The sequence below is a fragment of the Papio anubis genome, chromosome 14 (genome assembly GCF_008728515.1).
Source record: "Papio anubis isolate 15944 chromosome 14, Panubis1.0, whole genome shotgun sequence".
In the NCBI taxonomy this organism is placed as follows: domain Eukaryota; kingdom Metazoa; phylum Chordata; class Mammalia; order Primates; family Cercopithecidae; genus Papio; species Papio anubis.
In genome coordinates this window covers 91,422,696-91,445,472 of record NC_044989.1, presented here as the reverse complement: position 1 = coordinate 91,445,472, position 22,777 = coordinate 91,422,696, and the positions used below count along the sequence as shown (strand labels likewise).

Below are 22,777 nucleotides of genomic sequence, written 5' to 3'. Positions count from 1 at the left end.
GATCTGATCACTATATATGTGTCACAACATCACTGTGTACTCCATGGATATATACAGTTATGTGGATTAAAGCAGGTTTTAAAAAATTATTTATTTATTTATTTATTTATTTATTTATTTTTGAGATGGAGTCTCGCTCTGTCGCCCAGGCTGGAGTGCAGTGGCGCCATCTCAGCTCACTGCAAGCTCCGCCCCCCGGGTTCATAGCATTCTCCTGCCTCAGCCTCCCGAGTGGCTGGGACTACAGGCGCCCGTCACCACCTGTGGCTAATTTGTTTTTGTTTTTTGTTTTTGTTTTGTTTTTTTTACTACAGACGGGATTTCACTGTGTTAGCCAGGATGGTCTCGATCTCCTGACCTCGTGATATGCCCGCCTCAGCCTCCCAAAGTGCTGGGATTACAGGCGTGAGCCACTGTGCCTGGCCAATTAAAGCAGTTTTTTAAAAAGGTGATAACTTGATGTGAGGCCCCATGCTGTGGATTTCTGCTAACCTTTCCCTGGTTACTCCAAGCTGCCAGGAAGAGTGGCGAATGGAGTGTGCTAGCTGGGAAGTTGCCACCCTGAATGAGATTGGGTCCCCTTTGTGGAAACAAGGGGAAATGGGTGCTGGGCAGGACACTAGCAGCAGCTTACCTCATAAATGTTATAAAATTTCATATAGTGGGCTTTTTTCTTCAGTTTGCTTTTTTTTTTTTTTTTTTTTTGAGATGGAGTCTCTCTCTGTTGCCAGGCTGGAGTGCAGTGGCACTTGGTTCTTGGCTCACTGCAACCTCCACCTCCCAGGTTCAAGCGATTCTCCTGCCTCAGCCTCCTGAGTAGCTGGGACTACAGGCACGCACCACCACGCCCAGATAATTTTTGTGTTTTTAGTAGAGACGGGGTTTCACCATGTTGGCCAGAATGGTTTCGATCTCTTGACCCTGTGACCAGGTAGCTGGGATTACAGGTGCGCACCACCACACCTGGCTAATTTTCATATTTTTAGTAAAGACGGGATTTCACCATGTTGGACAGGCTGGTCTTGAACTCCTGACCTCCAGTGATCTCCCCGTCTTAGCCTCCCAAGTGCTGGGATTACAGGCTTGAGCCACCGCGCCCGGCCTTTTTTTAATTTTTTGAGTTGGTTCCCGCCCAGGCTGAAACGCAGTGGTGCCATCATAGCTCACTGGAGCCTAAACTCCTGGGCTCAAGTAATCCTCCCACCTCAACCTCTTGAGTAGCTACGACTACAGGTGCATGCCACCACACCCAACTGTTTTTTAACCTTTTTGTAGAGATGTGGTTTTGCCATGTTGTCCAGGCTGGTCTGTGACTCCTGGGGGCAAGTGATCCTCCTGCCTCGGCCTGCCAAAGTGTTGGGATTATAGACATGAGCCACTGCACCTGGCTTCCAGTCACCTTATTTATTTATTTATTTATGACAGAGTCTCATGCTGTCACGCCAGCTGGAGTGCAGTGGCGTGATCTCAGCTCACTGCAACCTCCACCTCCCGGCTTCAAGTGATTCTCCTGCCTCAACCTCCCAAGTAGCTGGGATTACAGGTGCCCACTACCAAGCCCAGCTAATTTTTTTTTGTATTTTTAGTAGAGATGGGGTTTCACCATGCTGGCCAGGGTGGTCTCAAATTCCTGACCTCATGATTTGCCCACCTCGGCCTCCCAAAGTGCTGGGATTACAGGTGTGAGCCACCACACCCAGCCCCAGTTGCCTCTTAATGGGCATTTAGGTTTTCCTGAATTTTTCTAATACAAACAACGTTGCCATGAACATTATTCTTTTCTATTGTGAGGTTTCCTTTGCCATAATTAAATGTGCAGATTTTAAATGTGGAGTCTGATGAGTTTTGATAAATATATGTATCAAAACCCCTACCCAAGTTGAGAGCTGTTAACCTTCTTACATGTCTCCCTGTGGACATATGTGAATCTCTAGGAGTGGAAATACTGAGTTGTAGGTTATATGCAATTTCAGCCTCATTATATATTGCCAGTCCTGCATATCTTATAGGCAGGTTATTGCCATGGGAGGTCTGGACTAAGATATTTCTTCCCAAGAATACTCTAACCAGATTTGAGAATACTCCTCAGGGCAGGTTGCAACTAGATTGTGAAGTCATTGATGCCACTGGCCCCTTCCCCACTCAGGCTTACCATTCAGTGCCCCATCCTCACCCTTGGCTCTCACACACTGGAGCCTTCCCTTGGTTCAACCCTCAGAACCACCTGCAACCCAGGGCTCAGTAACTGGAGCTTGTATGTGGACTGCAAGGTTAGGGTAGGGGGTGGCTGTGAGAAGCCCTCTTCATTCCTTCCTAGCCATGCAGAGCTGGGCAAGTCACTTAGCACCTGTGAACCTCAGGGTCCTCACCCATGAACTGGGGACAATTCCAGTGATACATCCTTCACAGGATTAGAGAAGATTGTCTAGGTAAAAGGGCTGGTGAAAGGTGAAAAAATTTCTATGTGGGTTGATGCGGGTACTGAGTCCTTTGCTTTTTACCCAGGAGAAGATATTGAACATAGATTTGTAATATTCCTCTATGCCAGGAATCGATGACAAAGGCCAAATATATACTTTGAAATTATACTACAATCTGTATGTCAATTTGGGGAGAATTGATGTTTTTTCTAGGTTGAGATTTCCAGTTTATGAACACAGTATATCTCTCCATTTATTTATATCTTCTTGTATTTCTTTATTCAGTGTTTTGTTGTTTTTAGCAGATGAGTTCTGTATGTGCTTTGTTAGATTTATACCTAAGTATTTTACCATTTGGAGTGATTGTAAATGGTATTGTATTTTTAATTTCAATGTCTATGTGTTTATTGCTTAATATGTAGAAATACATTAATTTGTATCTTGCAACCTTAATGAAATAACTTATTTGTTCCAAGGATACTTTTTTATAGATTCCTTGGAACTTTCTTTTTTTTCTTTTTTTATTGTTGAGATGGAGTCTCACTCTGTCACCCAGGTTGGAGTACAGTGGTGCAATCTCAGCTCACTGCAGCCTCCACCTCCAGGGCTCAAGCGATTCTTGGGCCTCCCGAGTAGCTGGGATTACAGGCACATGCCACCACCATGCCTGGCTAATTTTTTTTTTTTTTTTGTGTTTTTAGCAGAGACAGGGTTTCACCGTGTTAGCCAGGGTGGTCTTGATTTCCTGACCTCGTGGTCCGCCTTCCTCGGCCTCCCAAAGTGCTGGGATTACAGGCTTGAGCCACCGTGCCTGGCTGACATTGACTGATTTTCAAATATTGATCTGACTTTCTATCCATGGCAAAAATTCCACTTGATTGTGGTATATAATTATTTTTATATATTGGTGAATTCTATTTGTTGATATTTTGTTAAAATTTTTTTGCATTTATGTTCATGAAGAATGTTGATCTGGTTTTTTCTGTATTGTTTTTGTCTGGTTTTGGTATCAGAGCAATACTAGCTTCATAAAATATATAGGAAAGTGCCACCGTCTCTTCTAATTTCTGAAGATTATGTAGAATTGGTGTTAATTCTTCTTTAAGCATTTGGCATAATTCTACAATGAAACCATCTGGGCCTGGAGATTTGTTTTTCGGTAGTTTTAAAAATTATGAATTCAGTTTCCTTAATAGTTATGGCCCTGTTCAAATTATCTATTTCATGTGGGGTACGTTGTGATAGTTTATGTTTTTTGAAGATTTAATTCACTTCCTCTATGCTACCAAATTCGTGTGTGGTTATTTGTAGTATTCACTTATTATCCTTTTGATGTCTACAGAGTCTATAGTGATTTCCCCTGTTTTATTCCTGATATTAGCAATTTGTCTTCTCATATTTTTCTTTGTTGGTCTTGCTAGAGGTTTGTTAATTTTATTGTTCTTTTCAAATAATTTGTTGTCTCATTGGTTCTGTATTGCTTTTTTTTCATTTTCTTTTTTTATCTATTATTTTCTTCTCTCTGCTTGTTTTGGGTTTATTTTGCTCTTTCCCTGTGTTCTAAACTTAAATGATGGATTTTTAATACTATGAGTTTCCCCCAGCACTGCTTTAGCTGTATCCCACAAATTTTGACATGTTGTGTTTTTATTTTCATTTGGTTCAATGTATTTAAAAAATTTTCTTTTCTTGACACTTTCTCTTTTTTTTTTTTTTTTGAGACGGAATGTTGCTCTGTGCCCCAGGCTGGAGTGCAGTGGTGCGATCTCGGCTCACTGCAAGCTCCGTCCCCCAGGTTCATGCCATTCTCTTGCCTCAGCCTCCCAAGTAGCTGGGACTACAGGCGCCCGCCACCTCGCCCGGCTAATTTTCTTGTATTTTTAGTAGAGACGGGGTTTCACCGTGTTAGCCAGGATGGTCTCGATCTCCTGACCTCGTGATCCACCCGCCTTGGCCTCCCAAAGTGCTGGGATTACAGGCTTGAGCCACCGCGCCCGGCCGACACTTTTTCTTTGACCCATGGACTATTTAGAAGTTTAGTTTCCACTGGGCGTGGTAGCTCACCCCTGTAATCCCAGCACTTTGGAAAGCTGAGGCGGGTGGATCACCTGAGGTCAGTAGTTCGAGACCAGCCTGACCAACATGGTGAAATCCCATCTCTACTAAATACAAAAAATTAGCTAGGCTTGGTGGTGCATGCCTGTAATCCCAGCTACTTGGAAGGCTGAGGCAGGAGAATCACTTGAACCTGGGAGGCGGAGGTTGTAGTAAGCTGAGATTGTGCTATTGCATTCTAGCCTGGGCAACAAGAGCAAAAACTCCATCTCAAAAAACAAAAAAAAATAATAATAATAAATAGTTTAGTTTGCAAGTATTGAGAATTTCTATTGTGTTTCTGTTATTAATATCTGGTTATTTCCATTGTAATTAGAGAACACAAACTATATGATTTCAGTTATTTTTAATTTGTTGGGATTTGCTTTATAGGGATATCATTGATTTTCGAAAGCATGTGTATTCTATTATTGGGAAAAGTGTTCTATAAATATAGATTATATATTTTTCTTTTCTTTATTTTTTTGAAACAAGGTCTCATTCTGTCGCCCAGGCTGGAGTGCAGTGGCAGTCTGATGGCTCACTGCAGTTTGACTTCCCAGGCTCAAGCGACCCTCCCACTTCAGGCTCCTTAGTAGCTGGTACTACAGCCATGTGCCACTACACCTGGCTAATTTTTATACTTTTTGTTAGAGACAGGGTTTTCCCATGTTGCCCAGGCTGGTCTCAAACTCCTGGGCTCAGGTGATCCGCCTGCCTCAGCCTCGCAAAGTGCTGGGATTACAGGTGTAAGTCACCGAGCCTGGCCAATTAGATTATTTTCATAAAAGTGTTAAGTCCTTTTATATCCTTGATTATTTTTTGTCTAGTTGTTCTGTCCATTATTGGGAGAGGAAGGAAGAGAGAGAGAGAGAGGTGTTAAAGTCCCCAACTATAATTGTTTATGTGTTTACCTTTCAGTTCTATCAGTTCCTTCCTTCCTTCCTTCCTTCCTTCCTTCCTTCCTTCCTTCCTTCCTTCCTTCCTTCCTTCCTTCCTTCCTTTCTCTCTCTCTCTCTCTCTCTCTCTCTCTTTCTTTCTTTCGAGACAGAGTTTCGCTCTTATTGCCTAGGCTGGAGTGCAATGGCGCGATCTCAGCTCACTGCAACCTCCGCCTCCCAGGTTCAAGTGATCCTCCCGAGTAGCTGGGATTACAGACATGCACCACCACACTCAGCTAATTTTTGTATTTTTAGTAGACTCGGGATTTCACCATGTTGGTCAGGCTGGTCTCGAACTCCTGATCTCAGGTGATCCACCCTCCTTAGCCTCCCAAAGTGCTGGGATTACGGGCATGAGCCACTACGCCTGGCCCTGTTCTATCACTTTTTATGTCACACATTTTATAGCTCTTTGCTTTGGTGCATGCTTATGTAGAATTTCTGTGTCTTCTTGGCAGATTGTTTTATTATTAGATAATGTACCTCTCTGTCTTTGGTAATTTTCTTTGACTTGAAGTCTATTTTATCTGATATTAATGTAGCCATTCTGTTCTCTCTTGATTATTCATTACACGATACATCTTTTTCTATCCTTTTGCTTTCAGTTTGTGTATATTATTATATTTGGAGTGAATTTTTAATAAATAGCAAATAGGTCATATTTTTTATTCTATTCTGCCAATCTCTGTCTTTTACTAGGTGTATTTAGATTATTTACATTTAATGTATGATATGATAATGCTATGTTAGGTGTTGATTTTTTTTTTTTTTTTTAGATGGAGTCTCCCTCTGTTGCCCAGGCTGGAGTGCAATGGCGCGATCTCAGCTCACGCAAGCTCTGCCTCCCGGGTTCACGCCATTCTCCTGCCTCAGCCTCCCGAGTAGCTGGGACTACAGGCGCCTGCCACCATGCCTGGCTAATTTTTTTGTGTATTTTTAATAGAGATGGGGGTTTCACCATGTTAGCCAAGATGGTCTTGATTTCCTGACCTCATGATCCATCCACCTCAGCCTCGTAAAGTGCTGAGATTACAGGCGTGAGCCACCGTGCCCGGCCCTTCAAGTTCTCTTTTAGCCTTGCCTTCTATCTCCTCTCCTTTCAGGACTTCAGTGATATGGATTTTAGATATTTAATCATAGTCCCAGAGACTGTATTCATTTTTTTCAGTCTCTTCTCATTTTTGGTCAAATTGAATACTTTTCTATTGCTTTGATATTTTAGTATACCGATTCTTTCTTTTGTTCGCCTTTCATTTTACTGGTCAACATGGTGAAACCCTGTCTCTACTAAAAATACAAAAATTAGCTGGGTGTGGTGGTGGGCACCTATAGTCCCAGCTACTCAGGAGGCTGAGGTAGGAGAATCGCTTGAACCTGGGAGGTAGAGGTTGCAGTGAGCCGAGATCACACCACTGCACTCCAACCTGGTGACAGAGTGAGACTCTGTCTAAAAAAAAAAAAGAAAAAATTAGCTAAAAGGTACATAACATATAATTTACCATCTTAACAATTTCTCAGTGTATAGCTCAGTGGAATTAAATATATTCATAATATTTCACCCTGTAAAACTGAAACTCTGTAACCATTAAACACTAACTGCTGATTTCCTCTCCCCTTAGTCCCTGGCAGTCACCATCCTTGTTCTGTTCTATGTGATTTTGACTACTCTAAGTCAGAGTTTTGAAAAATACTTTTTTAACATCTAGTGTTTTGGGATGTACTTAGTGGGAAGAATAGGGAAAAGTACATCTAGTCTGTTTTGGGAGGGGATTCTTCGTTCTCTGTTACTTAGGGAGGACTTAAACTATTCTTGCTAATGGGTCTGGTCTCCCAGAGACACTCACATTTTAAAAGAAAATGGTTTTTTCCTTAAGGATCGGCGTTTTAGTAATAGGAATTCAGGTACTGGTAGGCTGGAGTATATGTTTTGGGAGTGGCATGATGGAACAGTTAAACGTGAACTGAGCATCTCATCTGGGTCTTGTGAAAGCCACGGTTGGGCCTCGGGCAGTATCAACCCCAGAACCCCAGAGGGGAAAGCTGCTTTGAGACCCTGGCCAGAAAGTGTTGCCTCAGAGCCTTTCTGTGACACTTGGCATGCTGCCACTGGAGAAAGCAGAGGGAAACCCTTGGTTAAGTAAACATGATATTGTATACAGTATTCATATTTCATTGCAAGAGTTGAATGGTCTGAGTCAGCATAATCAGTTCCATATGTTTGGCATTGATAGTCCAGGCATGACTAGTTGCACCTTTGATACAAGACAGGTCCCATGTTTCATGTTAGGAAAATAATAGCTACCATTTATTGCATGTCTGTGGATGCCAGACACTGTGCATTGTTTCACGTGCAACTTTCCACTCTTGGAGAGAAAACAGGTACTGAAGCAGAGAATTCAGGTACTGGTGAGCTGGAGGGTATGTCTGGGGAGTGGCATGATGGAGAAATTAAACTTGGGGACTCAGCGTCTCTTCTGGGTCTTGTGAAAGCCACAGCTGAGTCTTGGGGAGAATCAACCCCAGAGCCCCAAAGACTGGAGGGAAACTGTCTCATTTTACAGAAGGAGGACAGTGAGTTTTGGATGGACAGGTGACTTGCACAAGGTCGCCTGGCCTTTACGTGACTGAGCTGGGGCTATGCCTTGTCCCTCTGACTTCCGGGTTCTTGTTCTCACCCTACCCCTCCTACAGCCTCCTCATCTCCTAAAGCACATGCAGTCAAACCTGGGCCCTCTGCATGAGGATTTGTGAGCTCCATCCAGGCCACTCAGTGCCCCCCATCCCTGGCCTTCCGCAGCCCCCTGTAGAGGGATGTGTGCCACTGAATCTATTCCCTAAAGCAGGGGTCTGACCCTGGCTGCACGTTAGAATCATAAGAGGAGATTTTTTAAAAAATCCCAGTGCCCAAGCTGCACCCTGAACCAATACATTCAAGCCCTGGGTGGGACATGGGCATCAAAAGCTTAAAAACATTTCCTGGAAGCTTCTGATGTTATGCTGGGTTTGAGAGCATAGTGGGAGAGTTGGAAGCAGATAGTGAAAAGTCACGGTCAGATTCTGGAAGGCTCTTTTCTGGTTGCATTGGTGCCCCCCTTGCTAGGGACATGGGCATTGCAGTCTGTTTGGGAAGCTTCTTTTGCAAAGCACCACCAAGAAAAAGGCAATTGCCCCAGTGAAAAAGTGGGGGACAGGCTGAAGCGGATCATGAGAGTGTACCTAAAACCCTTTGGGGCCCTTGGCACTTGCCCTGCTAATGTGTGTGCTCAAGGCCAAGCGGCGAGGTACCTCCGCTCATTTCATTTTTTGGTGTGTGTGGTTTTTTTGTTGTTGTTTTTTTTTTGATCCAAAAGGAATGTATGGGGCCAGGGGCAGTAGGAAGGTCACCCCACTGATAAGCCCCTGGTGCTTTTGCTCAGAGGTCCCAGCCCCTTCATGCTGCAAACCTTGGCTCGGAGAGGTTGGATAGCTTTCCTGGTGTGCCAGGTCCCTGCTTGCTCCTCCAGACCCACTCTCCATGCTGCTCTAAGCCCCAGGAAGCAGCGTGTGGGAAGGGCAACAGTGAAATCCCTGGTGCTGTGGCTCCGGCTGGTTTTGACTAAATGACACTAAGTTATATTTGTTCCACTAAGTAAATCCAGGGTGTTCCCATATTCGTTGCTTATCTGAAATTCAAGTGTAAAGGGCTGTCCTGTTTTTTATCTGGCAACGCAATGCCAACACCTTGTTTTATAGGCAACTTCACGTTCCTTCCACCATGCAGGCGTTTCTGGGCTTTCACTGGCACTTGGGCTTTTCTCCTCCTGTGGCTGGGCTGTGACCTCTTGGGGCACACACTGCCCAGCCATTTACTTCCTTTCCTTCCTGCAAGCCCCAGGCCTGTTCTCTCCAGCACTGACTCAGGGCTAGCCACCTGTTTCGCTTGCAGGGCTTTGCTACACTTAGGGCAAATGGGCGGCATAATCGCTTCTTCCTCCTTTAACATTCTCCAAGTGGCCCAAGGGTCACTCCAGTGAAGTTAATAATTACCATTTGCAATTTAGGACTGATCTATCGGTCAAGTGAGTTCTGGTTGAAGGTTTCTTTTTTTTTCTCTCTCTCTTCTAATGAATGAAGTGTTGCTACTCTTTCCCCCCCACCCCGAAACGGAGTCTCACTGTGTTGCCCAGCCTGGAGTGCAGTGGCGTGATCTCAGTTCACTGCAACTTCTGCCTCCTGGGTTCAAGCAATTCTCCCTGCCTCACCCTTCTGAGTAGCTGGTATTACAGGCACCTGCCACCATGCCTGGCTACTTTTTGTATTTTTTAGTAGAGACAGGGTTTTGCCATATTGGCCAGGCTGGTCTTGAACGCCTGACCTCAGGTGATCTGTCTGCCTCGGCTTCCCAAAGTGCTGGGATTACAGGCGTGAGCCATTGCATCTGGCCACCACACTTTATCAATCAGGAATCCTTTGGGTATTGCATAAATAGTACTAAGTAGAAAATTTCCTTTTGTGCTATGTTTGGCCTCAGCTAGCTGTGGGGGTAAAGGGAGTAGGGTGGGAGTTCTTAACCTGGGTGACAGGGCAGCTGCTCAGGACATGATTCAAATATCAGCCTGATGTGTGCGCACAGAATGGGGGGTGGGGGCACCGGTCTAGGTTCTGCCTTTTCTCCTAGAGAGGGTAGGGAAACAGGGATACCAGCGTTTACAGGATTCCAGATGCAAAAGCCTTTCTCTGAACTTTGGGAGGCGGAGGCAGGCGGATCACCTGAAGTCAGGAGTTCGAGACCAGCCTGACCAACATAGTGAAACTCAGTCTCTACTAAAAACACAAAAATTAGCTGGGCATGGTGGCACCTGCCTGTAATCCTAGCTACTCAGGAGGCTGAGGCAGGAGAATTGCTTGAACCCGGGAGGCGAGGGTTGCAGTGAGCTGAGATCACACCGCTGCACTCCAGCCTGGGCTGTGACAGACTGAGACTCGATCTCAAAAAAAAAAAAAACAAAAAAACCAAAAAACCTTTCTCTAAATCACAAACCCACCTGCAGAAGGACTGTAGGGCTGTCTGATAGCAAATACCTTCAGCATAAGGTGCATCCTCTTGGCCTCTTTTGCGTGCATTTATGTGCCATATGTCCATGTGTGCTTGAGGTGGGAAGCAAAGAACCTCTAGGGGCTGAAAGATAAGCCCTCACTCTCTTGCAGCCTCCTCTGGGCCTCGTTTTTATTTTATTTTTATTTTTGGTAGAGACTTGTCTCACTCTGTTGCCCAGGCTGATCTTGAACTCCTGGGCTCAGGCAATCCTCCCGCTTCGGCCTCCCAAAGTGCTGGCAGCCACCATGCCTAGCCTGGGCCTCTTGAGTTTAAGGCTGAACTGTTTTTTTTTTTTTTTTTGAGATGGAGTCTCGCTCTATCGCCCAGGCTGAAGTGCAGTGGCCGGATCTCAGCTCACTGCAAGCTCCGCCTCCCGGGTTTACGCCATTCTCCTGCCTCAGCTTCCCGAGTAGCTGGGACTACAGGCGTCCGCCACCTCGCCCGGCTAGTTTTTTGTATTTTTTAGTAGAGACGGGGTTTCACCGTGTTAGCCAGGATGGTCTCAATCTCCTGACCTCGTGATCCGCCCGTCTCGGCCTCCCAAAGTGCTGGGATTACAGGCTTGAGCCACCGCGCCCGGCCAAGGCTGAACTTTAGAGAGCTCAGCTGATACTTCCGCCCATTTTATTGTTGGGGAAGGAATAGAAAGAGCAGGAGTAATGGGTCCCACAAGTTGGTACTCACTCCTGCCGTTACTCTAACTCCGGTAGAGGAGCTATTCCCCTCTCTTCCCAGGTGCCTGGGATCGTAAAGCAGGCTGATGGCACACAGCATCCTGGGGTGGAGTGCTGGGGTGGGGTGGAACTGAACAGGTTCCCCAGCCAGCACCCTCAGTCCCACAGGGCTGCCATCTGCCCTGCTCAACCCTCTTCCCACAGCATGGAGGGACTCCAGGGCCAGGGACGCTGCTTGCTGCCACATCCCCACCCACTACCATGGGACCTGCAGTTTTAGTTGCTGCTGCTTTCTTTATGCACCTTGGTGATCACCTTGGGCTGTGATCACCAGGCTTCAAGAAAATCAAAGGAGCTCATGTTACGAAAGGCTTGTGGAGACCATCCCTAGAGAGACCCAGAGATGCCTTAGAGCTGAGAGCCCCTCGCATCCCAAGCCTGATGTATATTTTTTCCTCTCACTCACGGCTGGCAATTATATTACTCTAGTATTGCCCTTCCCCATGCATTGTCCAAGACAGACATCACTGATGAAACTCAGCCCTTATCCCCGCAGGGCCCAGACCTGGCTTTAGAAATTCCTACTTTAGGTGGCCGGCAGGCCAGGGTTCAGATGCAAGCCGATAACAGCCATGTCAGCCATTATCTTTGGAGTGTGCTGGTGGACTCCATGCCTATCAGCTCCTGCTGCTGAGATCCTCTTGTCCTCACGAGAGTTCAAAGAAGTTATAGAGCTTTCCTGAGGCCATCCCTTGAGGTGGTGAGGAACTGGGTGGGCCTCAGCCCTCTGACTGCAGAGCTGCTAGCTAACCTCTGAGCAGCACTGCCCGCCAGCCCGTCTGCCATTGCACACTGCACTTCACAAGTGCTCAGCAGGGATCCATGGATTTGAGGGTAAGATTCACTAGTTGATCCCACGGAAAACAGCATTCTTTACTGGCATGCCCTAACCAACCAATTTTGAGTCTAAGAGACTACTCACAAAGCCCCTAAATGTCTGAGCCCCTGTCATTGTGTGTCATAGGCATGCTGACAGTCTCTCCAAGTTCTGCCTCCAGCCACAGCAGTGTCCTTGCCTGGACCACCTCTCTTCCCTGCCCACCCTTCAGGACCCTCTGCACGTCACACCCGTTTATTCTGGAAATGTTTGCCGCCTGTGACTCCATGCCCGTCATCATGGTGGGTTTAGACGATGCCACCTCCAGCCTTCAAGGAAGTTACAGACAAGTATGTTCAGAAAAGCAGGGCAAACTCACACAGAAAAATGGGCAGTGTGTCAATACACATTCATTAATCATGTCCCTTGGGCATGTCCTGTGCTGGGGGCTGGAGCAAAGATGATGGAGACAAAAGCCCTGACTTTAAGAAGCAGATGTTAGGGCTCTGGTCAAGGGCTGCATGGTGATTGCAAACACATGGGCACAGGGCAGGGGTGCTGCACCACACAAGTCCAGGACTGGATGGAGTGGCCTCTGGAGTCGGTAAATGCAGCTGCTGGAGCAGCTGGGCGGCTACTCTCGGACCTGAGTGAGAGGCTGGTGATCAAGGCAGCTTAGCAGCACTCGTTGGTGTGAAGTTACAATTCCACTCCAGCGGTTTATGCCGTCCACATGAGGAAGCAACCCCGGAAGAAGGTGGGAGGATCAGGTGGAGATTTCTTGTGAATTCCACCCAAATTACAACCAGAGGCACCCCACTTTTCCATGTGCTATGGAGAAAGGACCACATTTGCATTAAGTCTTTGATGTGGGTAAGCCTTTCAGTCTGAACCCATCCGTAATCCCTCCCCAAAAATAATTTCGAGAGTATTCCACTTTTGTGGGGGAAAAACAGGGGGAAAAGATACATTATACAACCAAAGTAATAGAAACAGTGGAAAAATTAGCAACTTAACATATAATTTCTAATTAACCATTGCCCCAACCCTTGGGTCCAAAACCTTGGAACGGTTTTTGTTTTGGCTTTTTTTTTTTTTCCTTCACATTTTGTATAATCACCCAGGGCCCCCACATAGGGCTGGTGAGGTTATGCATTGCACAGCTCTAGAGAACAATTTATACACCCAACAACGATGTGAATGGCAATACCACCCCCCCTAAAATTGGGCAGTACGAGCCTCACCAATCTCACCAGCCACGTGGGGGTCCAGCCTCAGTCCCAGCAGTTCTCAAGGGTTAGTTAGACCATGGAAGATTTTTATTAACTCATAATAAAATGAGAAAATAATTAAAATAATAGCTAACATTGAGGGCTTACTGTGATCCTGACAGTCATAACTCCTTTATTCCCGTTGGCAACCCTATGAGGCGCCATGGTTAGCATCCCCACTTTCCCTACGAGCAAACTGAGCCTGAGCAGCCTCAAGCCACCAGCTGTCCACTCCTGAGAACACTCCTTTATGCCAGGATCGCGTCTTTCCTCAGTATTTGGTGTCAGACTGACTTTCCTTTGTGGAACACTGGCGGTAGTGAGGATGCTGTTGCTGTCAGCTCCCTCTTCTCTGTCTCCTGCATCCTTCCTGCTCCTCACTGACTGCCCCTGTAGTCAGGTCTTCACTGCCTTCCTGGAAGGCAGTTTCCCACCATCTTTGACCCTAGCAGCCCCAGGCACCTTCTCCATCCCTCCTCAGATCCATCCTTTACTCACTCATTCAACAAACCTATTTTGAGCACCTCCTATGTACTGGCTGTAGTGTAGGTGGTAGGTATCATGGAGCTTTTAGTCTGACTGTGGAGAAGGAACTGGATGAGTAATCGTAAGATGTATTACAAAAGGGTCCTAGCGCCTAACCTGGGGGTGCTGACCATAGGAGGTTAGTCAGAGAAGGCCTCCCTGATGCTATGGGCAGCCTCCCCTCCCCACCCCCAGTTAGCCATGTCTATCTCCCCTTTAGCTCCTGGGACCCACTGTGGCTCTGTTCTTGAAATAAGTCTCTTTCTTTATCCCATTTGACTGTCGTAGCAAATCTTGAACCCAGGAGGTGCTGTACAAATATCTGTTGACAATCAAATCATTCTGTCAACTTCTGGTAAGTCAAATTGTGCAGATCAGATTTTTTTTTTTTTTTTTTTTTGAGACAGAGTCTCACTCTCTTGCCCAGGCTGGAGTGCAGTGGTGCGATCTCGGCTCACTGCAAGCTCCGCCTCCCGGGTTCATGCCATTCTCCTGCCTCAGCCTCCCAAGTAGCTGGGACTACAGGCGCCCGCCCACCCGTGGCTATTTTTTGTATTTAGTAGAGATGGGGGTTTCACCAAGTGTTAGCCAGGATGGTCTCGATCTCCTGACCTCGTGATCCGCCCACTTCGGCCTCCCAAAGTGCTGGGATTACAGGCGTGAGCCACTGTGCCCAGCCTTTTTTTTTTTTTGTTGAGACAGAGTTTCGTTCTTGTTGCCCAGGCTGGAGTGCAGCGGCTTGCGATCTTGGCCTGCAGCCTCCGCCTCAGGTTCAAGCAATTCTCCTGTCTCAGCCTCCTGAGTAGCTGGGATTACAGGCACCTACCACTACGCCTGGCTACATTTTGGTATTTTTAGTAGAGATGGGGTTTCACCATGTTGGCCAGGCTGGTCTCGAACTCCTGACCTCAGGTGATCCACCCGCCTTGGCCTCCCAAAGTGTTGGGATTACAGGCATGAGCCACTGCTCCTGGCCCAGATATCTTTTAAACCATCTAGAGTGTTGAGTGATTTGAGGGTGGGTTTAGTGGCTCTCTGACTTCAGTGGTGTCACCTTAGTGGGTGGCCTTGCCTGTAACCAAGTTAACACTTTGTTTAGTGAACAGCTTGGCTCATGGAAAACTGAAGATTATACCCCAAGCTGTAATCAGAGGTTACTATCTTGCAGGGTTCGGCTTACAAAACAGACTTTCTTTTTTTCTTTTTTTTTTTTGAGACGGAGTCCCCTAGGCTGGAGTGCAGTGGCGTGATCTTGGCTCACTGCAAGCTCTGCCTCCCAGGTTCCGCCATTCTCCTGCCTCAGCCTCCCAAGTAGCTGGGACTACAGGCACCGACCACCGCACCCAGATAATTTTTTGCATTTTTAGTAGAGATGGGGTTTCACCGTGTTAGCCAGGATGGTCTCCATCTCCTGACCTCATGATCCGTCCACCTCGGCCTCCCAAAGTGCTGGGATTACAGGCATGAGCCACTGCGCCCGGCCCCAGGCGTTTATTTTATATTGTATATGCTTCAATAAATACTTGAATTTTTTCACAACAAATTTGTTAGCTTTCTAATTAAAAATTTAAAATATTCTTAAATAAATTAAACCAACGAAGGTATTGTTTGCTTCTCCCACTTCCCATTTTTGCCTTCTAAGAAAGGGACCTATATTTAAAGGGTGGAAAAAGTAATTTGGATTAAACCCCTGACTCCTGAGTCCTCTGTAGCTTAGTGAATAGGAAGAACCACAGATGAGTGTGCCCATCCAAGTGGCAAAGGTGAATTGTCAAGGCTTCAAAGTACATGAGTAAAGGGTCAGGCGCGGTGGCTCACGCCTGTAATCCCAGGACTTTGGGAGGCTGAGGTGGATGGATCATGAGGTCAAGAAATCGAGACCATCCTGGCCAACATGGTGAAACACCGTCTCTACTAAAAATACAAAAATTAGCCGAGCGTGGTGGCTTGCGCCTGTAGTCCCAGCTACTCAAGAGGCTGAGGCAGGAAAATCACTTGAATCCAGGAGGCGGAGGTTGCAGAGAACTGAGATTGTGCCACTGCCCGCCCTCCACTCCAGTCTGGTGACAGAGCGAGACACCGTCTCAGAAAACAAACAAAAACAAAGCCTACATGAGTAAGTAGAGCACCCTTGAGGGAGCTCTGCAGGCATGAGACAAACAGCCAGAACATGCATTGCTGCAGAAGCATCCACACGTCAGAGGAAGAGGAGCCCCCTCCTCCACCAAGAGCATAGGCCCAGCCTTGTGAAGGTTTGCCTGGCATGTGGGCTGTGGGTGACTGGAGAGGCAACGGTCCCTGTCTGTTGTCATCCTGATCTTCACTCCCTGACATAAGTAAGCACTCCCGTGACAGCACATTCTTCTGTCTGGACAGCTGGGCTCCAGGCCAGTCCACAGCTGACCCACATAGCCCTCCCCTAAAGCACACAGAAGGCCCTACACTCCCACACTCACCAAGACCTCAGGATAAGGAAAAGTCTTCCTGTGTTCTTGTAGGAAAATCTCTTCTCTCGTATCTCACATTGATCCTGACTCACTAAGGAGGCAGTTCCCAAAGGCAACAGCCATGAGAGTTGGCCCCCAACATCAAAGGGGCCTGGGAGGGAGCAGTTGCTGGAATGGGAGAGGGAGCTGCGTGGCGAGGGCCCCCAGACAGAGATATGCCCTTCAGTTGAGGCATATGTGCTGACCACAGTGGCTTGGCAGAGAGGAAGCTAGAGGGAAAATTCCCAGATCTCTTCTCTTCTGCCCACAATTTCCTGCTTATATCTCCCATTAGCCAATTAAATACTTAATTGAATACTTAAATTTAAGAAATTCCAGCCTGGGCACATAGCCAGACTCCCTCCCTACAAGAAAAAATTTTAAACTAGCTGGACGTGGTAGCATGAGCCTATAGTCCATCCTACTCGGGAGGCTGAGGTAGGAGGATCACTTAAACCTAGGAGATTGAAGTTGCAGTGAGTTACTGCGCCCCTGCTCTCCAGCCTGGGTGACAGAGCATGAAGGCCCTGTCTCTTTAAAAAACAATTATTTGTTGTTCATCTGAAATTCAAGCTTAACTGGGCTTCCTGTGTTAGTTGCTAAATCGGGCACAACTCTGAGCAGAGAACACCCTACTCCCTGCACACACACTCAGGAGCCCAGGAGGGCATGATGTCCTGGGCATGGCAGGAGGCCAGCCCTTGAGCAAGGATGGAGCCCCCTCCGTGTACCCCCAGCCACCAACCCATAATGTAGAATGCCCGGCCTATATCTCTCGTACCCGTCTGTCTCACGCACTCCCTGCCAACGTATTTGAATAGATAACAACCAGTGTGGAATCTTACGTCCAAAAATGCCACTCAGAAAGCCAAAAGTACAGCTGTTATGAGCCTTCCCTTGCTCAGAAACCATCTAAAAATACTTGTGGACCAGATGAAATGAAAACATTTCCAGGTTTATTCCAGCAAGCAAGCATTTTCCCGGAAGCTTCAGTATTCCATAGCTGGTAACTTAAGCACACTTTTTTTGTTGTTAAGGCACAGCAATTGTAAACTCATCTCTTTGTGACCTTGAGCAGCCCATCTTTTTTTTTTTTTTTTTGAGACAGAGTCTTACTCTGTCACCCAGGCTGGAGTGCAGTGGCACGATCTTGGCTCACCACAGCCTTGATCTCCTGGGCTCAAGCTATCCTCCTGCCTCAACCCCCCAAGTAGCTGGGACTACAGGTGCATGCCAACACACCTGGCTAATTTTGGTTTTTTTTTTTTGTTGTTTTGTTTTTTAACCTCGAGCAGCTTTTTAAAGACGATTAGCCAAATTTGCAGCATAGTCTCTGACAGAGCAGACAAGTTATTTATTTTGAGGCAGGGTCTCGCTCTGTCGCCCAGGCTGGAGTGCTGTGGTGCCACCTTGGCTCACTGTAACCTCCGCCTCCCAGGTTCAAGCTATTCTCCTGCCTCAGCCTCCCAAGTAGCTGGGATAATAGGAATGTGCCACCATGCCCAGCTAATTTTTGTATTTGTAGTAGAGACAGGTTTTTGCCATGTTGTCCAGGCTGGTCTCAAACTCCTGACCTCAAGTGACCCTCCTGTTTCCACCTCCCAAGTGCCAAGATTACAGGTGTGAGTCACCATGCCTGGCCAAGAAAAGTGACCTTGAGCCCTGCTGTGTCATCACCTTCTTACACTGCTGAGTTGGGCATGAAGGACTTGGAATGAGTCAGTAACAAGAAAAATTTTGTTTTTGGTAGGGGGAGTTATATTTCTTTGGTACTCTTCCAGAGGCGAATTTATAAATGAATGAACTGGTGAATGAGAATATGTCCAGACGTGTGTTTTAATGAATTCTGCTCATCTTTTCCTGGGGCACAGAGGACACCCCAGTGCTCTGTCTTCATGGCCTAAGAATTTGGGAACCTACTTGGGAAACTCTTATTATTTAAAAGGCTAAATTTTGGATGTTCTGTTTTACAGCAATCACTGAGGCAAGGGAAGAAGCCAAGCCTTACCCGCTATTCCCAGGACCTTTGCCAGGGAGCCTGCAAACTGACCACACATCGTTGTTATCCCTTCCTCACACCAGTGGGTACCAGCCTGCCTTGATGTTTTCACCAACCCAGCCTGGAAGACCATATACAGGAAATGTAGCCATTCCCCGGGTGACCTCTGCCGGGTCAAAGCTCCTACCGCCTCTTGCCTTCAAACACACAGTTGGACACATAATACTTTCTGAACATAAAGATGTCAAATTTAATTGTTCAATCAGTGTACCTAATATATACCAGGACACCACAATTTCTTGGTGGAAAGATGGGAAGGAATTGCTTGGGGCACATCATGCAATTACACAGTTTTATCCAGATGATGAAGTTACAGCAATAATCGCTACCTTCAGGTATGTGTTCTTTCTTCCTTTTTTATTTTTTTAGTTTTAATTTTTACTTATTTATTTAGAGAACACAGTCTCACTCTGTAGCCCAGGCTGGAGTGCAGTGGCACGATCTCAGCTCATTGCAACCTCCACCTCCTGAGTTCAAACAATTCTCCTGCCTCAGCCTCCAGCATAGCTGGGATTACAGGCCGACCACCACGCCCAGCTACTTTTTTTTGTTGTTGTATTTTTAGTAGATGAGGTTTCACCATGATGCCCAGGCTGGTCTCAAACTCCAGACCTCAGCTGATCCGCCCACCTCGGCCTCCCAAAGTGCTGGGATTAGAGGCATGAGCTACCTTACCAGGCCTCTTCCTTTCTTTTTATTTTTTATTTTTATTTTGAGGCAGAGTCTCGCTCTGTCACCCAGGCTGGAGTGCAGTGGCGCAATCTCGGCTCACTGCAAGCTCCGCTTCCTGGGTTCACGCCATTCTCCTGCCTCAGCCTCTCGAGTAACTGGGACTACAGGCGCCTGCCTCCATGCCCAGCTAATTTTTTGTCTTTTTAGTAGAGATGGGGTTTCACCGTGTTAGCCAGGATGGTCTCGATCTTCTGACCTCGTGATCCGCCCACCTTGGCCTCCCAAAGTGCTGGGATTACAAGCGTGAGTCACCTCGCCCAGCCCCTTTCTTTTTAAATGTCGTTATGCTAATGCTGCCTCAAAAGCAAAAGCCTTTTGTTTTCTGTTTAAGCAACCCACTGGTCGCTTTAGAGAGTTGAAGGATAGCTGACTATGTGTTCAATCTGAGCTTGGCAGTGTTGGAACTGTTGGTTAGCAGATACTCAGGGGCTGGGCCTGGGATGCTACTTCCCACCTGACCTACATATCATATCAAGTACAGCTGGACCCAAGAGCTCTACCAGTGAGTGGGAACAGTGTTTCTTACCGGGTAGGAGGAGACTTCAAAATCACCCTGGCCACGTGGGGCTTTTTAAACAGAGCAATTACTTGAGCTTGAGAGTTCTGGGCTGCAGTGTGCTATGCCAGTTGGGTGTCTGCATCAATATGGGGACCCCCCCCCCCACCGCCACCAAAAGCAGGGGACCATCAGGTTGCCTAAGGAGGAGTGAACTGGCCCAGGTCAGAAATGGAGCAGGTCAAAACTCCTGCACGGGTCAGTAGTGCGATTGCACCTGTGACTAGCCACTGCATCCCAGCCTGGGCAACATCGTGAGACCCTGTCTCAAAAAAAAAAAAAGCCCGAAAAATAAAAACCAGTGCAGCTTTCTCATCCCTTCAGTTACCCTGCCGCCCCTGCCTTCCACCTCTCCTCACTGCCTCCCAGTGCTGATGTATCCCCCGTGCACTGTGGGGCAGGAAGAGATGGAAGGTCTGTCTCTGGAAATGAGGCCCTAAGCCTCAGACCATCATCTCAGTACTCCACTTTGTTTTTTTTGTTTTTTTTGTTTTTGTTTTTTTTTTTTGAGACGGAGTTTCGCTCTGTCGCCCAGGCTGGAGTGCAGTGGCCGGATCTCAGCTCACTGCAAGCTCCGCCTCCCGGGTTTACGCCATTCTCCTGCCTCAGGCTCCCGAGTAGCTGGGACTACAGGCGCCCGCCACCTCGCCCGGCTAGTTTTTTGTATTTTTTTTTTAGTAGAGACGGGGTTTCACCGCGTTAGCCAGGATGGTCACGATCTCTTGACCTCGTGATCCGCCCGTCTCGGCCTCCCAAAGTGCTGGGATTACAGGCTTGAGCCACCGCGCCCGGCCTCCACTTTGTTTTTTAAGAGCAAGCTAGATGAGGTGGGGTGTTGTGTGTGACAGGGATAAGCTAAGCCAGGACTCGTATCTGGAATACTCTGTTTTCCCAGAGTTCCAGCTGTCATGTCTCAGAATGCTGCAGATGGGCAGGTAGATGCTTCTCTTCTCGCCACCCCTTTTGTATTCTCCACCCTTTCGTCTTAGCCAGGAGGTGTTTTGCTTTTCTGTTTTTGTTTTTTGCATCAGGACTTTGTTGCATACACAGTTTTAGAATTGGGTTGGCCTGTGGTTGTTAAAAGCACAGAATGAGGTCAGAGCCACACAGCGTGGAAGGGAGAACCTTTTTCCTGCAATTCTTCCACTTTGGAACGGAGCCTTCTTTGATCTGTTACATTTTCACTTTCTCTGACATGATACTTGGCACCGTCCCACACTGTGTCATGCCTTTTAGTGAATCATTTTGTTTCCTTTTCAGAAAACCACCTCACAATTACCACAGACCTAACTACTTGGGTTAGTGTGCCAACACTTTCACAAGATGTGCCCTTTTTTTCACATTTTTCCCCCAGGTTGTAGGCTTGGTTAGTGGATAACCCCTTAGCCTCCAGGCAAAGAATGCAACTTCCACATTACTCTGGCTTGGTCTCTCCGCAGCCATTCTCAGCCAGTGGCTAAGACTGCTTAGGAGATTTGACTATATTTTTTCTATGTCAACTATAAAAAGCAGGTTTCTTACAATTATATAGACATAGCTTCTGAAGAGAGAAGTAAAACTATCATTTAATAATAAGTGAATGACTGAGGCGGGCAAATCACAAGGTCAAGAGATCAATACCATCCTGGCCAACATGGTGAAACCCCGTCTCTACTAAAGATGCAAAAATTTGCCAGGCATGGTGGTGCACGCCTATAGTCCCAAATACTTGGGAGGCTGAGGCAGGAGAATCGCTTACACCTGGGAGGTGGAGGTTGCAGTGAGCTGAGATTGCACCACTGCACTCCAGCCTGGCAACAAAGCAAGGCTCCATCTCAAAAGAAAAAAAAAAAGAAAGAAGAAGTGAATGAGGAGTAGTTTAAAGATTTCAAGAACAGCAAGCTGGCACATTGGTCTCATTGGGTGTCACCTAGGAGGGGAGCATAGCCCTACCCTGCTGTCTCTCTGGACTTGGCCAGTGCATGACTGTGGATGAGCTGCCTCATCTTCCCTGGTCTATTTTCCAAAGGAAGAGATGAACTTGGACCATGTGACTGCCAGCTCTACTTCTGCTCTCAGATGCCATGAGCTGTTCAGAGGACTTAAATTATAGAGTTTTAAAATTTTGATTAGTCAGTTTCTTGTTTTGGACCCATGTCTTTAGAGTGCAGAAGATGACCTGGGTGTTATTTTGAGAACTTTACAAATTTGGAGTAGAATTTATTCTACTGTTTGTATTCAGCTTATTACATATAAACTCATTCTAAAGGAGAAAAATCTTATTTGACCTCCAAACTAAGCCTGAAAGCAAATTTAGTGATCAGAAGTTTTGCAAATGATGAGCATTTCATTGAATTAGGTAGCATACAGGATGATACCAAATTTGCCTGTGTATGATTCTTCAACTTTATTAAGGTAATGTTCAGGGGCACAGTAACTGTAGAGCGATTCAGTGAAATAAATTATAGTTGTAAGAGTTAAAGAAAGAGGAAATAAACACGAAATGCAGCTTAACAGTCAAAGATGGGTTTATTTTAGAGAAATAAACCTGAGAGGGGCTTCTGGCCAATTTCAGTGAGGAGCATTATCTTTTATAGCCTAAAAGCATATATTAGTTTTAGGGTAAGCGGCTTATCACAAGCTTGGAATGTTTGTATGTTGGGGAGAAGTTTATGGCAGGGTTGGAATGTCTCTGGTCAGATATCTTGGGGCTGATATCTCTCTGGGCTGAAGGGGACTTTATCTTGGGGCTGGCATGTCTCTGGTCGGGGAGGGGTTTGGAATGTTTTTGGTTGGAGATGTTATTTGTGGTTTATGGTCATGCTGACCTTAGCCATTAGGCTGATGCCCTTTAGATTTAGGCGGTTTTTAATCAAGGTGAACTTTAGAATGACAGTGCTTGTCCAAGATTGCAATACTCCTGCTCTGTCAATAGTTACTTAATCAAGATGACAAATATTTATATAATTTCTTGGCAAGAGAGGATGATGTTGGAGACCCTAAACGTGCAGTGTTTTTTAGGTGAGGACATAGAGCCCTGTGAGCAGGGTCACTAGGCAGTGAGCTAGTCTTACTTAAACAGGGAG

General features: G+C 46.5%; 1 protein-coding gene across 1 annotated transcript in view; it reads left to right on the top strand.

Moving 5' to 3' along the window:
- The window catches only part of MERTK (MER proto-oncogene, tyrosine kinase), a 133,624-nt gene that overhangs the window by 13,634 nt on the left and 97,213 nt on the right, over positions 1 to 22,777 (top strand). Inside the window, exon 2 of the mRNA XM_021925202.2 lies at positions 18,339 to 18,759. Within this exon, the coding sequence (XP_021780894.2) occupies positions 18,339 to 18,759 (421 nt within the window). The remainder of the gene's footprint in view (positions 1 to 18,338; positions 18,760 to 22,777) is intronic.